General features: G+C 34.7%; 1 protein-coding gene across 6 annotated transcripts in view; it reads left to right on the top strand.

Annotated features, from left to right (window-relative positions):
- The window catches only part of SPATS2 (spermatogenesis associated serine rich 2), a 166492-nt gene that overhangs the window by 110926 nt on the left and 38559 nt on the right, over positions 1-17007 (top strand). For 4 of the 6 annotated variants that reach the window (XM_073213566.1, XM_036992029.2, XM_073213565.1 and 1 more), the window contains 2 exons: positions 9008-9274; positions 15165-15244. In XM_073213566.1, the coding sequence (XP_073069667.1) occupies positions 9250-9274; positions 15165-15244 (105 nt within the window). In that variant the 5' untranslated portion in view covers positions 9008-9249. The remainder of the gene's footprint in view (positions 1-9007; positions 9275-15164; positions 15245-17007) is intronic. The other 2 variants (XM_073213567.1, XM_073213568.1) reach the window with 1 other exon arrangement.

Raw genomic sequence — 17007 nt, 5'->3', positions numbered from 1 at the left:
TATTTGAAACAGTCCATTTGTTATTATTCTGCAGGTCTAGGAGTTAGCATCTGTAGGTTCTTATTGACACACTTGAACCTGTTTCAAGATTGGGTTTCTAGGTTGGAATAAATATTTAGATTAAACTGAGGTTTTTCAGCTTTGATTTAATTTACTGGGAAAGAGTCTTTTAAAGTATTAAAGTCTTTTTTCCACAAGTAAGATGTTTATACAGTTCTAATGTCAAAATATAAAAAAGTAGATTGAAAAGTCCTCCTTAACCCTAGTTTATTTTTTCTTCCTCGATGGATCATCACTGTTGCTAGTTTCTTGTTTATCCTTCCAAGTATACAATATTTACATATATATACAAGCCAGTATAAATATATTCTATCATATTCATCTAACAATATATCTTACTATATCAATATATAGAGAACTTCCGTTTCTCTGAGAAACTTTTGCATAATATCTCACTGTTTGGATGAACCTAATTTATTCAACCAGTGTCCTATTTATGGACAGTTAGTTTTCAGTTTTTGCTGTTATAAATAACGTTGTATTGGATGACCTTGAACGCATTTAGTTCACACATTTGCAAATATGCTTGTAGGGTAAATTCCTAGAAATTGTCTTGCAAATAGTATATATGTTTTTAATTTTGATAACTACTATATTATTTTCCATATTCTCACTGAGATATGAAGGGGCCTGTTTTTCCACAGCCTTATTACTGGTATTTATAATCATTTTGAATATTTGCCAGTCTGTGGATAAAAAAGGTGTCAAAAGTAGTTTTTATTTGCATAAAATGGGTCAAAAATTTTTATTATTTATTTTTAAATTATTTTTTAAATTATCAAATGTGTATCACGGTGGTTCAGCAGTCCTCTTTCCCTCCCTCCCGGCCCCTGCCGACTTCTCTCACCCTTGGTAATCACTAGTCACTTCTCAGTGTCTATGAGTTGACTGCTGTTTTGTTCCTTCTATGTTGCTTTGTTTTTATATTTCACAAATAAGTGAAATCATATGGTATTTGTCTTTCTCCCCCTTTCTTATTTCACCAAGCATAATACCCTCTAGATCCATACATGTTGTTGCAAATGGCAGGATTTCTTTTCTTTTTATGGCTGAATAATAGTCCATTGTATATATATATATATATACACCACCTCTTCTTTATCCATCCATTGATAGACACTTAGATTGCTTCCATATCTTGGCTATTGCAACAGTGTGGCAATAAACGTAGGGGTGCATATATCTTGTTGAATCAGGGATTTTGTTTTCTTTGGGTAAATTCCTAGGAGTGGAATTACTTTACTGGGTCAAATGGTCTTTCAACTTTTAGTTTTTTCAGGAACCTCCATACTGCTTTCCACAGTGGTTGCACCAATTTGCAGTCCCACCAACAGTGTAGGAGGGTTTCTATTTTTCCGCATCCTCACCAGCATTTGTTGTTTCTTATCTTTTGGATAGTGGCCATTCTATCTGGTATGAGGTGATATTTCATTGTGGTTTTAATTTGCATTTCCCTGATGATTAGTGATGTGGAGCATTTTTTCATGTGCGTGTTGGCCATCTGTATTTCTTCTTTGGAAAAGTGTCTCTGTTCAGATCCTCTGCCCATTTTTTGATAAGGTTATTTGTTTTTTGGGTGTTGAGGCGTATGAGTTGTTTACATATTTAGGATGTTAACCCCTTATCAGATGAGTCATTTATGAATATATCCTCCCATTACTCTAGGATGCCTTTTAGTTATACTGATGGTATCCTTTGCTGTACAGAAGGTTCTTAGTTTGATGCAGTTCCATTTTTTATTTTGTTTCCCTTGCCTGAGGAGATGTGTCCAGGAAAAAATTGCTTATGCTTATATTCAAGAGATTTTTGCCCATGTTTTCTTCTAAGAGTTTTATGGTTTCATGACTTACATTCAGGTCTTTGATCCATTTCAAGTTTATTTTTGTGTATGGAGTTAGACAGTAATACAATTTCATTCTCTTACGTGAAGCTGTCCAGTTTTGCCAACACCAGTTGTTGAAGAGACTGTCTTTTCCCTATTGTATATTCATGACTCCTTTATCATATGTTAATTGACTGTATATGCATGTGTTTATATCTGGGCTCTCTACTCTTTTCCATTGGTCTATAGGTCTGTTCTTGTGCTGAAAAGTATTTGCTAATCTAAATATATACACATGGTATAAAAAGTCACATAGTATCACAAGACTTACAGTAGTAATTTAAAAACAGTCCTCTGCTTCCCCACTCCCAGCCTCTGCCCTTCCTTGCTCTTGCTTTCCATGATTAATCAGGAACATTTCTTCTATATTAACCTCCATATTTCTGAATAACTTGATTGTAATGACTTTTTAATTTTCTCAGGAGCAATCTTATTATGAAAGATGAGGATATAGTTCTCCTATATTTTCTTCCATCCTCACCCATTTGCTGCTTTCCTCTGTTTCTATTGATTGGTAGATATTGTAACAATCTGTATTTTAAATTTAAAATAACTCTTAGTATCTTTGTGTACAGCCCAGTTAATTCTTTTTTTTTTTTTTAGTTTTTTTTTTGGTATCATTAATATACAATTCCATGAGCAACATTATGTTTACTAGACTCCCCCCATCAAGTCCCCCCCACATACCCTATTACAGTCACTGTCCATCAGCATAGTAAGATGTTATAGAATCACTACTTGTCTTCTCTATGTTGTACAGCCCTCCCAGTGCCTCACCCTCAAATTACAGCCCAGTTAATTCTTTACTTGTTATTGTGTCGGGTTCTTATAATGCGCCAGTGCAAAAAGTAATGTACCCTAAGACTTGACAATACCAATTTCTTAATTGTACATCATCTAAACCTAATGAAGTTGCAATTCTAAAGCTCTAACAATACCTAAATATGACTTACTGCTAGTAGCCCATAGTTTTAGTAAAATTCCCATTTGTTTGTTAATTAACTTGTATGATCTATGATTCTTGGAACTTTCCATTTTAGGGGACACATCTTACATTGCAGTCAGTATTAACCAGTGTTTATTGAATGGTTGTCAATAAGTCAGCCACTGTTCTAAGTGCTATATCTGTATAAACTTATTTAAACCATATAATAACCCTGAGAGGAAGATGCTAGCCTTATTTGCATTTTATATAAATAAAATGCAAATAAACTCAGTCTTATAAACTGAGATGCTGAAAAGATAATCAGCTTGCTTGAAGTCATTCAGCTAGGAAGTGGTGGAGCTGGGTTGGAAACAACAGTCTGGCTTTCAAGCACTCACTTACCCACTGCTACACTGCTATATTAACAATATCCTCGGTCTCAGTAGAGCATATGCTTTGGCTTGGTTTTCCACTAGTGGTGATGGATTTATGCTAATCAATCCATGTTTAACATGTTTCCTCCCTTTTTCATTTTTTCCAAATCACTATATTCCTGAAATTAAAAAAAATAAATTTTAGTAAAAACCATTTAATATATAACTTACCAGTCATAACCATTTATTTGTTTGTTTGTTTGTTTGGTATCATTAATATACAATCACATGAGCAACATTGTGGTTACTAGACTCTCCCCATCACCAAGTCCCCCCCACATACCCCATTACAGTCACTGTCCATCAGCATAATAAGATGCTATAGAGTCACAACTTGTCTTCTCTGTGCTATACTGCCTTCCCTGTGCCCCACCACCTACATTATGTGTGCTAATCGTAATGACTCTTATTCCTCTTCTCTGTCCCTTCCTGCCCACCCTCTCCAGTCCCTTTCCCTTTGGTAACTGTTAGTCCATTCTTGGGTTCTGTGAGTCTGCTGCTGTTCTGTTCCTTCAGTTTTTTCTTTGTTCTTATACTCCACAGATGAGTGAAATCATTTGGCACTTGTCTTTCTCAGCTGGGCTTATTTCACTGAACATAATACCCTCTAGCTCCATCCATGTTGTTGCAAATGGTAGCATTTGTTTTATTCTTATGGCTGAATAATATTCCATTGTGTATATGTACCACATCTTCTTTATCCATTCATCTACTGATGGACACTTAGGTTGCTTCCATTTCTTGGCTATTGTAAATAGTGCTGCAATAAACATAGAGGTGCATATGTCTTTTTGAAACTGGGATCCTGCATTCTTAAGGTGAATTCCTGGGTTAAATGATATTTCTATTTTTAGTTTTTTGAGGAACCTCCATACTGCTTTCCACATAGTTGAACTAGTTTACATTCCCACCAGCAGTGTAGGAGGGTACTCCTTTCTCTGCATCCTCACCAGCATTTGTTGTTCCTAGTCTTTTCTATGTTGGCCATCCTAAACTGCTGTGAGATGATATCTCATTGTGATTTTAATATGCATTTCCCTGATAATTAGCGATATTGTGCATCTTTTCATGTGCCTGTTGGCCATCTGAATTTCTTCTTTGGACCATTCTTTTAACCATTTTTAAACATATAGGTCAGTAATGTTAAGTGTATCCCCATAATTGTATAACAGATCTCTCAAAGTTTTTCATTTTGTGAAACTGAAACTCTGTACCTATTAAACAACAATGTCCCATTTCCCTCTCTCTCCAGCCCCTCGCAGCTACCATTCTACTTTCTGTTTTCATGAATTTGACCTCTTTAGATACCTCGTGTAAGTGTCATCATACAGTATTTCTCTTTTTTGTTACTGACATTTCATTTAGTATGTTTTCAAGGTCCATCTGTGTTGTGACATATGATAGGATTTCCTTCTCTTTAAAGGCTGCATAATACTCCTTGTATACATATGGTACTTTTTGTTTATCCACTCACCCATCCGTGGACATCTGGGTTGCTTCCATTTCTTGGTTCTTGTTAATAGTGCTGCAGTGAACATGGGTGTGCAAATAACTTGTTGAGTTATTGAGAATTATTTCTACTCTAAGTTCTTTTGGATATATACCCAGAGGTGGAATTGCTGGATCATATGGTAGTTCTATTTAATTACTTTTTTTAAATTAAGGTATCATTGATATGTAATCTTATGAAGGTTTCACATGAGCAGCGTTGTGGTTACTACATTCACCCATATTATCAAGTCCCCCCTACATACCCCATTGTAGTCACTGTCCATCAGCATAGTAAGATGCTGTAGAGTCACTACTTGTCTTCTCTGTGCTATACTGCCTTCCCTGTGATCCCCCCTACATTATGTGTGCTGATCATAATACCCCTTAATCCCCTTCTCCCTCCCTCCCACTGCCTTCTCTCCCTCCATCCACCTTTCCCACCCCTTTTCCCTTTGGTAACCACTAGTCTCTTCCTGGAGTCTGTGAGTCTGCTGCTGTTTTGTTTCTTCCATTTTTGGTTTGTTGTTGTACTCCACAAATGAGTGAAATCATTTGGTACTTGTCTTTCTCTGCCTGGTTTATTTCACTGAGCATAATAACCTCTAGCTACATCCATGTTATTGCAAATGGTAGGATTTGTTTTCTTCTTATGGCTGAATAATACCCCTTGTGTATATGTACCACATCTTCTTTGTCCATTCATCTACTGATGGATACTTCCATGTCTTGTCTGTTGTAAATAGTGCTGTATTTATTTACTTTTTGAGAAACCCCCATTCTGTTTTCCTCAGGGGCTGCATAATTTTACAGTCACACTAACAATAACGAGGGTTTCCAGTTTCTCCACATTCTTGGCAACACTTATTTTTTTTTTTGGTATCAGCCATCCTGACAGGTGTGAGATGATATCTCATTGTAGTTTTGATTTATATTTCTCTAATGGTGGGTGAGTGATGTTAATATCTTTTCATATGCTAAATATCCTTTCATATCTTTCATATCCATTTGTATATCTTTAGAGAAATATCAAAGTCCTTTTCCCATTTTTAAATAGTGTTACTTATTTTTTTTGTTATTAAGTTATAGAAATTCTTTATATATTCTGGAAATTAACTCCTTATCAGATATATGATTGCAAATGTTTGTTTCCATCCCATAGGTTGCCTTTTCACTCTCTTGATTATTTCCTTTGATGTACAGAAGGGTTTAAGTTTGAGGTAGTCCATTTGTCTACTTTTTTTTTTCCTTTTGGTGTCATATCTCAGAAATCATTGTCAAGAGTGATGTCATGAAGCTTTCCTATGTTTTCTTCTAGGAGTTTTAAGTCTTATATTTAGGTCTTTAATCCACTTTAATTTTTGTATATGGTATAAGGGTAAGTGACAAACTTCATTCTTTTGCTTGTGGACATCCAGTTTTTCCCAGCAGCGTTTGTTGAAAAGACTGTCCTTCCCCACTGAATGATCTTGGCACCCTTGTCAAAAATCATTTGGCCATATCTGACAGAATTATTTCAGGGCTTTCTATTCTAGTCCATTAGTCTTAATGTCTGTCTTTATGCCAATACTACACTATTTTAATTACTGTAGCTTTATAATATGTTTTGAAATTAGGAAGTGCAAGGCCTCCAACTTTGTTCTTTGTTAAGATTGTTTTGGCTATTGGAGGTCTTTTCCTGAAATTGAAAAAAAAACAACCCCCCCCCCCCATATATATATATATAGTGATATTTATCATTTTAATGATTCATAAGTGTACTGGTCAGTGGCATTAAATATGTTTGCAGTGTTGTACAGCCATCACCACTGCCTATACCCAGAATTTTTCATCAGTCCCTACAAAAACTTGCTATCTGTTAAACAATAACTCTCCCTTTCTTTTTACCCCTTAGTTCCTGGTAAAACCTCTATTCTACTTTTTGTCTCAATTTCTCATCCCTTTTTAACCCATGTTCCCATTCCCATAAATATAAAAACTTAATGTCTTTTGTTGTGATTTGAAATGAGAAATGTGGTAATAGGTTTTACAACTGTACATGTTCATCCTCTTCCTATTCCCCCATCCCGAGAGTCACTGAGCTGCCCACTGTGGCTCAGGGTCCTAGGAACCAGCAGTTTATGTTGCATGGCTAGCACCAGGGGTGTGGTCTGTGACTATGGACTTTATTTAGAACAGAATAAATTGAAGATGAAGTCTGATTCATTAGTTTCCTTAGTTTTAGGCTCTAGCTCTCAGAGGTAACTAGTCCAAGACTGACCATCTTGAATTTTCTTTACTATTTAATAAGCAGCAACAAATTATTATAAATATCCAGATAGAATCATTTTCACTTTCTCAATAAATCCATCCATTATTAATTGCTGGTTTTCCCACATTTCAAAGTTTAATTAATACAATGTGGTATTATATCTTTTGTTCCCGTTTTAGAAAAAATGCTTGACTGAACGGTTTCTTATGTAGAAGTGGCTGGGTTTTTTGTGATTTGTTTTCTAGCTTTATTGAATCCAAATTCTTCTTTGAAGTATTGAAATAAGTATTCAAAGGAGTATCTGCTTTTGGTTTTGGGAGGTTATGTTGTTTTCCAGATTGGGTTCTTTGTCTGCTGCGTGGTAATTTCTCCTCTTTCCTCTCTCTCTTGTTATGGGGAATTGATAGTTGCTTTGTCACTTTTATGTATTGTCATGCTTTACATGGAAATCTCCATTTATACCTTTTGTTTGTAGTTACAGAGTATGGATGAAATATCCTTGAGGTGTTTTCCACTTTATTTGGGACCTATCCTACCCAACCTTGCTCATCAGCTATGGTTAGTTGTTGACTGTTGCTTTCATCCTCTTTTCTTTAAACTGAGGACATGAGGGTAGAGAAAGCTTGCTATTGAAGAGCTTAATCCTTTTTGGTAGATCTGAATTCTGTTCTGTCTTCTAAAATCTCATAAAATGTTATGTGTTGTAACCACTCTGTCCAGTGGTAAATTCCGTGTGTTTCCAAAGACTTTGGCTGATTTTTCCACTTTGGGTCAATGCTCTGGTGGATGGGAGCCCCATAGGTTCAGCCTGCCTTTACTCAGGTCCCAAGGTGGTTTGTAAAAGAACTCACTTGCTTTTTTTTTTTTTTTTTAAGTATAATGGATGTACATTATATTAGTTCCATGTGTATGATATAATGATTTGATAGTTTTATAAACAGAAAATTGATCACCACAGTAAGTCCAGTTAACATTCATCACCATACAGAATTTTTTTCTTGTAATGAGAACTTTCAAGGTCCACTTTCTGCTACATCTACTTCAGATAAGTAATACAGTATTAACTGTGGTCACCATGCTGTACATTACATCCCTATGAGTTACTCATTTTATAGCTGGAAATTTGTCTCTTTTCACCCCATTCACATATTTCTCTCATCCCCTGTATCCACCTTAGGCAATCACCAGTCTGTTCCCTAATATCCATGAAGGCTCTTGCTCTTGATGTGTTTTTGTTTTTGTTTTTTAATTTTCCCAGGGCTATCTATCCATTCCTTTATTCTCCTCTTTCCACATTGGAAAATATTCCATAAAGATTACTCTCATTTCCTCCTTGGATTTGCATTTTGTAAAATGTCTTTCCTAGCAGGTGTCTGGGTTTAAGAGTTCTGTGATTCTCTTTATGCTTTCTTTACCCAGAAACCTTGTATATGTATTTTTTAAAGTTTAGTAATGTGGAAGAAATAGCATTTGTATCTTTATAATTTATAGGAGCTCCCTGCAGTATCAACTAATCCATATTTTAATTTTTTTATTTTCCTTATTAAAGTTCCTTTGTGTTCTCCCTACTCACTCTCACCCCACCAAGGGGAGGTTAGATACAGTAAATTCTAGAGAAATAGAAAACACCCTTGATTTGGACAGGAAGAGCAGATGGTAAGAAAGATCTTAGGGAGTGATAAGAGGTAATATTTTAGTTTATAAGCGGGGGTGGGGGGTATTTGAAATAGATACAAACGATGAGAAGACTAAAAAAACATGCTTTCTGAACTAAGAAGAGGGTTTGATGCTAAGATTAAACTTTCTTAAGGAGCAAAATACTTTTTACAGCTACAGTCTTTCTAGAGTACTTTTAATAGCTAATTTTCTTAGAAAAAATACCAAATCAAACCTGTGGATCTCTCTCAGAAATTTCATACAGATAGCTGTTATTGTAGTAGTTATATGTGTGTTTTTTCCCCCTTTAGAATTTCTGTGGAAAAAAAAGACATGAGTGCCTGCAATGAGATTTCCTGACAAGAAGTTGATACAAGAGAAGGAAAGGAGATCAACAGTAGCAAACTGGTTTCAGATAACCAGGATTTTGTACTTATCATCTCCAACTACAGACGTCATTGCCTACTTTTAAGTCAGAGATAACTACAGTCAGAACACAGACAAGGCGAAAGGATACATTTCTTCTGCATTTTTTGAGATTAGAGAAACTGCAATGTCTAGGAAACAAAGCCAGAAGGGTAAGATTACAAGTGGGCATGAATTGTTAAAAGCATAGCTGTGAAGTGATAATCACCGTGAATATCTATATATAGTTTTAAAGGTTTTCTTGATGTGTTTGAATGGCTATACTTTCCCTCACCCATGCAGTATCATTGATAGGCACAACTTTTTGTCGTTACTGCAGTTAATTTTAGAGAGTGCAGAATGTTCACAAGTTTATTTGTTGTCTCTTTTACTATCTAAGTATTTGTGGATATTAGATTTTAACTTCATGTGTTTGGGAATCAATTCATGTAACAACTCCTTTTCTACTCTTATAAACCTATTAAATTAGAATATGCTTTCAGGAAAGCCAAATGCATCTTGAAAGTACACTTGAAGTGAACATATGTTGGAGGAGTGGTGGGAGATCACTTACTACAGGATATCCTATATCCTGTGAGTTAATGTTTCATGGGAGACAGGAAATGAAGCAGGGGTTAAATGCTTCCAATTTTTTATTAGTTCTTTAACTTTCCTGCCGGGATTGCTCTAGCTTCTTGGCTAAAGTCAAATATGAGGTACAAAAAGCCAAGAATTACTGAGAATAGTTATAAGGAGGGAAAGGACAACAAAGACTCTTTAAAATCACTTTTTCAACTTTCCTGGAATAACTGTAAAAATGTAAAGGGACAAACTTAATAGTAGCATGAGAGCTATTATATAAAATGGGAATATATTTGTTAAAAGAATGACAGTAGCTAGAGAAGGAAATTCTGGCTTTTTTTTCTTCACTCAGTTGAATGTTCAATTTAAGGTTTAATGTTCTTTAATAATTCACAGCACCAGCATCGAAAAGACTAAGAACAACAAATGCTGGCAAGGATGTGGAGAAAGGGAACCCTCCTACACTGCTGGTGGGAATGTAAACTAGTTCAACCATTGTGGAAAGCAATATGGAGGTTCCTCAAAAAACTAAAAATAGAAATACCATTTGACCCGGGAATTCCGCTCCTAGGAATTTACCCAAAGAGTACAAGTTCTCAGATTTAAAAAGATGTATGCACCCCTATATTTATCACAGCACTATTTACAATAGCCAGGACATGGAAGCAACCTAACTGTCCATCAGTAGATGAATGGATAAAGAATATGTGGTACATATATACAATGGAGTATTATTCAGCCATAAGAAGAAAACAAATGCTACCATTTGCAACAACATAGATGGAGCTGGAGGGTATTATGCTCAGTGAAATAAGCCCAGCTGAGAAAGACAAGTGCCAAATGATTTCACTCATCTGTGGAGTATAAGAACAAAGCAAAAACTGAAGGAACAAAACAGCAGCAGTCTCACAGAACCCAAAAATGGACTAGCAGCTACCAAAGGGAAAGGGGTTGGGGAGAGTGGGTGGGAAGGGAGGGATAAGGGGATTAATGAGTATTATGATTAGCACACATAATATAGAGGGGGCACAGGGAAGGAATTATAGCACAGAGAAGACAAGTAATGACTCTATAGCATCTTACTATGCTGATGGACAGTAACTGTAATGAGGTATGTAGTGGGGGCTTGATAACGGGGAATGTAGTAACCACTGTTTTTGCTCATGTGAAACCTGAGCATAAGATTGTATATCAATGATACCTTAATAAAAAAAATGTCCAATTCCAAAGAAAACATACAAATGTCCAACAGGTATGTGCCAAAGTGTTCAACATCACCAATCATCAGGGAAATGCAACTAAAAACCACAATGAGGTATCACCTCACACCTGTTAGAAAGGATATTATCAAAAGACAAAAATTAACAAGTGTTGGTAAGTATGTGGAGAAGGGATCCTCATATACTGTTGGTGGGAATGTAAATTGGTACAGTCACTATGGAAAACAGTATGGAGATTCCTCAAAAAATTAAAAATAGAAATACCATAGGATCCAGCAATTCCACTTCTGAGTATTTATCCAAAGAAAATGAAAACACTAATTCAAAAAGGTATCTGCACCTCCATGTTCATTGAAGTATTGTTTAGTAGCCAAGATACAGAAACAGCCTAAGTGTCTATCAGTAGATGAGTGGATAAAGAAAAATATGGTATATACATGCAATGGAATATTATTCAGCTACAGAAAATGAGGAAATGCTACCATGTGCAACAACTTGGATGGACCTCAGAGACATTATGCTAAGTGAAATAAGTCAGACAAATACCATATGATCTTACTTACCTAAACTGAGGGATCTAAAGTACAGAATCTAAACAAAACAAAAATCAAGCTCATAGATACAGAGAACAGATTGGTGGTTACCAGAGGTAGGGATTAGGGTGTGGGTAAAAGGGGTCAAAAGGGGTCAAAAGGTACAAATTTATGGTTATAAAATAAGTCATGGGGATGTAATGTACAACATGGCAACTGTAATTTATAATATGTTGCATATTTGAAAGTTGCTAAGATAGTAGTCTTATAGTTCTTAAAAGAAAAAAATATTTTGTAACAATGATAGTGACATGTTAACTAGACTTATTGTGGTGATCATTTTGCAGTTTATACAAATACCAAATCATTATGTTTTACACGTGAAACTAATGTAATGTTATATATATGTCAACTATACCTCAATCAAGAAAAAAAAAGCTTGTTCAGTGTTGTTTAGATATATGGGATAATCAGACTCTGATATTTCTGTCATCTTCAGGGCCTAAAACAACTTTTGCCTGATTTAAGCCAGCAAAAACAGTAAAGCCTACAATATTTACAAATATCTCAGTGATACTGTAAATAACATACTTTTTTCAAAATGTTCCTAAATATGTGCTATTTGAAATAATTCCAAGAAACTTCAAAGATGGTTCCTAATAGAGTGAAATAAATGATAAGAAGAAAGCTCAATTTCAAGGGTTCCTTGTATACTTTATGAATCTTGCCTGAGAATAATATCTAACTACAGTTTTTTTTCTTTGAAAATAGATTTCTGATAGAGTATACACGTTCTTCTATCATAGGTAGATATCACAAAATGAGATCTGCCTTATTTCCTATCAATGGAATTATGTAAATCTTAGGCTTTCTTTGCATGAAAAAATAAGAAAATTGTTAAAGCTCTAAATACTGTTGATGGGAATTAAAAATAACTTTCTCTATAATGCTGAGAGGCACTTAAGCTCCAGTTTACTGAAGCAAGGTTTTGAATTTACTAAAGTTGTTGATTTGAGCCAAAAGAGGTGGTAAATAGACAAGATGTTAAATTATTGCTTCTTTTTGGAAAACTCGTTATTTAGAACCTAAATACAAAATTAGCATTCGTGCCCTGGGAGGCTGACCTGTATGGACTGCCTCAGTGGCTCTCTTGCCCGCAGGCTTCTGGTTGGGTTTGGCCATTGGGCAACAGAGGCAGGAGTTCAGAAGTGGGGAGGAGAGTGAGGTCAGGATATTAATTCCTGCAGGCTTTCCCTGAGGGGTCTATTGGGTTTACAGTGTCCTCTGACCAAAGGTCATAGTTATGGAACTCTGGCCCTCTCCACACCAGGTGAGCCAAAGATGAAAGAGCCTTCTGTCTCTGGGTTTCAGTAATTCCTCTCTCCTAACACCTTTTTAAAACCTTAGGTAGGCAAGGTACATTGTTCTTATTAGCCCAGGGGTACTACATTTTATCTTGTGGTTTTCCTGCTCTCTAATAGCATCAGAAATAATTCTTTATTCAGCGCTCCTCAGATTCCCTGATTTTTGAGTTTATATTTGTTTCCTGCTGGGATCCTGACTAAAATAGCTGCTTTATGTATTTTTAATGCTCTTAACTGGTATACCAGATAAACCCTATTAATACTTATGTTAAATTTCAGGGGTGAGGGTGGCAATAACTGAAGGTGTTTGCAGAACTACCCTTTGTTTTCCTGCACTTTAATGTGTTGTTAAAGGAAAAAAATAAACTATTAGATGATGTATAAGAAATACTAATACGTCATTTAAATATAGACACCTAAATGCTGTTTTACTTTAGTGTCACCTCTTTTGGCTAAATGAGATTGGTCATTTGATTCTCTAATAAGACTATTGATGTCCTTTGTATCATCTCACTGCTCACGAATATGTCTTTGGGGAAGAGTACTTACAACATTCATGTTATATTTTTGGCTAACCTATAGCAATTCTGAGAAGGTTGCTGGATAGTATTTTGGCTGTATAAAATGTTCATCTTTATATCCTGTGTCTCTTTTCAATGAATAAAGATAATTGGGAGTTAACTGTAATATTTAGTCATCTGGACAATTTAGGCTTGAATACTGAGTTTGTGTAAATGCAGCCTGATTTGTCATTTGGTTAACAGTCTTAAACTGCCAATATTACAGAGGTTAAATCTAAATTCATTCATGGTTCATTCGTAATTGGCAGGCATAGTTTCTCTTGGAATGACACGGGCTCCATTCATATCCTTTTTTCCACTTTTTGTTCCAAAGTGTTACTCTGACTTATAAATTATCAGTCCTCCATAGCAACCATGGTATTTGAAACTCAGAGGAATTTGAAACACAGAATAAAGATAGAACTGTAAAAGAGGCTTTAATTAAAACACATCTGTAATCATAGCAAAAGAATTTGGAAAGTGTACAAGAATAATACTATATCTTTTTGACCCCTATGTTACTCTCTTTGGGCTGCCACGATAAATACTACAGACTAGGTGACTTCTAAACACCAGAAATTTATTTCTCATAGTCTGGAGGCTGGAAGTCTGAGAACAGAGTGCCAGCATGGTAGGGTGAAGATCCTCTTCTGGGTCACAGACTTCTTATTGTGTCCTTACATGGTGGCAAAGGCTAGGGAGCTCTGTGGGTTCCCTTTTATAAGAATACTAATCCCATCATGAGGGGCCCACTCTCATGACCTGTTTACCTCTCAAAGCTCCCATCTATTAGCACCATCACTTTAGGATTTCAGTATATGAATCTGGGAGGGATATAAACATTCAGATCACAGCAACCACTTTTCTCAAAATGTCCCCTTTTACTTACTTTGTTGAAGTGCTAACCCCCAAGCTACTCCCAAAAGTGGTGCATGGATCAGCCATATTGATACTACCTAGGAGTAAAAAAGACCACAGGCCAGACTACTGAATCAGAACCTGTGTTCTAAGCTAAGATTCCCCAGGTTGGTAAGTTATACACATCAGTATTTGAGGAGCACTCAATACTAACCATTTCCTGAGATTGCCTCTTGTTAGTTTAAAACAAAGTTGTCAAGTGTTAATGCTGAGGTAATTTATTGATCATATAGTCTCAGGTAAAAAAACTGATTAAATTTGCTGATAGTCTTTTCTTCATAAGTGCAAAGGAGCCAAACTCTTTTCAGCAATCAGTCACATTGAACTAAGTTTTCCTGTATTGTGCTGGTAATATAAACTCTGGTACACTGATTGCTTTATCAGGCGTTATGTTGGGAATACAAACATGAATGTATTCATGGAGTTCATAGTCTAAGAACATGATGTGTGTGGTACAGTCTAGAAGGAACTTACTTTCATGTATTGTTAATTATTAATGCTACAGAAGCTGTCATCCTCACCCATTTTTTCAGATTCATTAGTGTTAAATTTTTCTTTAGGATACTGTTTCCTTGCAGCATTTTTAGAGAGCCTTTTAAATTAAGATGGAGTAGTTAAGAAAGACATCAAGGATTATGGGACAGTCTGATATAGCTTATGTATTTAGTGTTCTCAAACTGTGACAGTTTCTATTAAAATCAAACTTTATTTTATGATTTAATTCAAATTATTAGCCATGTCTATAATAGAATTTGTAAAATAGCAACTAAGTTGTTAACTGTCTATGGGAGGAAAGCAACTGGTACTAGCTCTTCTTTTTGGGGGATGAATTACATGTTACTTTTGGATCATGTTGAATATATTTTTTCCTTCTCATTTTTTTCAGATTCATCAGGATTTATTTTTGATTTACAGTCCAATACGGTATTGGCCCAGGGAGGAGCTTTTGAGAACATGAAAGAAAAGGTATCACTAGTTACTGTGGGTTATAAACTTGAATGTCATGGAAAATTTAGTTATTAATACAGTCATTGTCTATACAAACTCATTAAGAAAGTGAAATTTTAAGAACAAACCGAATGCCACTGTGTATCAGAATGTGACTATCATGAAGGTTTTGAGGAATAAGAACTTACTAAGTGTAAGCATGATTTTCCTTGCATATCTCCATATACATTTCCTAAATTTTCTTAAAGACATTTTAATAGTAATTAATATTATAACAATATTTATATGGTTAAGTGTCTATTTCATTTGGGCAACATTCTTTAAGGAACAGTCTGAGTAGGATCTTTCCATTTACTTGAATAGGAATCTTAAGTCCAAGAGACTTCAGAGCAAGAAGTAACATAGATTTTCCAAATAATACTGTTTTGGAAGAAAACCAGATGTTTTTAGTAATATAACCCTTAATGAGCAATACTGAGAAAAACATAGAACAAAAGCTTTATGTGCTTTTTCTGTCTTACTAAAAAAGTATGTTGTTGATTATGGAGTCATAAATAAATATTGGTTCGGTAATATAAACACATATACATTTTAAGTTATCAGAATCTTACCTTTATCATTGAATCTAAGTTTTGCCTAACGTCTATTTTCTAGTAATCAGTGCTAAGTTTTTTGCTCATCTGAAAAGTATATATATTATAAATTATTCCTCTTTGGATTATAGATTATCTATCTTTCCACCTGTATGGTTTTAAACCTTATCATTGTTCACTTAAGCCTGAAAAAAATGCATAGAATGATATAAAAGCAAGTATACTAAAAAGAACGTAGGTTCTAATAAAGACTGCTTATTACTTGAACAAGATGCTGTAGTTCTCTTCATCTACAAAGGGACTTCCTATCTAGCTGACTAGATAACTAAAAAACACACCTAACTCTCAGATCTTTGTTTCTAACAACCACTCCCTTGATCTTGGAGAAACAGCTAATTTTACATTATGTGATAAGATAAGAAATAAAAATTGTAAAGATTTGGGAAGGAAAAAAACTGCTTTTATTTGTAGATGCTGCAATATCTACTTAGAAAAACCACAAAAGCAACAAATTACTAAGAATAATAAGCATTCATCAAGGTTGCTGGATATAAAATTGATATACAAAAATGAAAACAATATATAATTGTTACAAATCTATGTATTTTTAATCTCAAAAATATAAAATAACTTACGAATAAATCTGACAAAATTGACATATCTATTTTAAAGAGCAATTTAGCATTATTTAATGAATTTGTAAATGCCCTATTATTCAAGAATTCTGCTAGTGGTTATTTATATACAATAGAGACATTCTTTCACTATTCACAGAAGGCCTATTTTTTTTTTAATTGCATAAAATGTGCCAAACATTGTTTTAGGCATTGAGGATTCAGCAGCAAAAAAGTGTAGGAATGTTCATTATGTCATTTTTTTGTAATAGCCAAACATTGAAAACAATGCAAGTGTCCATAAACAGAAGAATGAATGAATTGACTATATTCTTATAATGGAAGTACTATGTAGAAGTTAAAATAAATGAGTTAGAGATGCATTTGTCAACATGAAAAAAAATCCAAAAAACGTTAGGTGAATAAAGCAAATCGAGTACAGACATATACCATATAAAGTTATGTTATATATATATATTACCTTTAGTATATAAGTATATATTACCTTTGGGTATATGCGTATATCATAAAAGTACAAAAACATGTATCAAAACACCAAATTCAAGGCAGAAAT

Source organism: Manis javanica, chromosome 10 (assembly GCF_040802235.1).
Source record: "Manis javanica isolate MJ-LG chromosome 10, MJ_LKY, whole genome shotgun sequence".
Lineage (NCBI taxonomy): Eukaryota > Metazoa > Chordata > Mammalia > Pholidota > Manidae > Manis > Manis javanica.
Note: the sequence above shows the minus strand (reverse complement) of the source record. Positions and strands in the feature narration are given on the sequence as shown.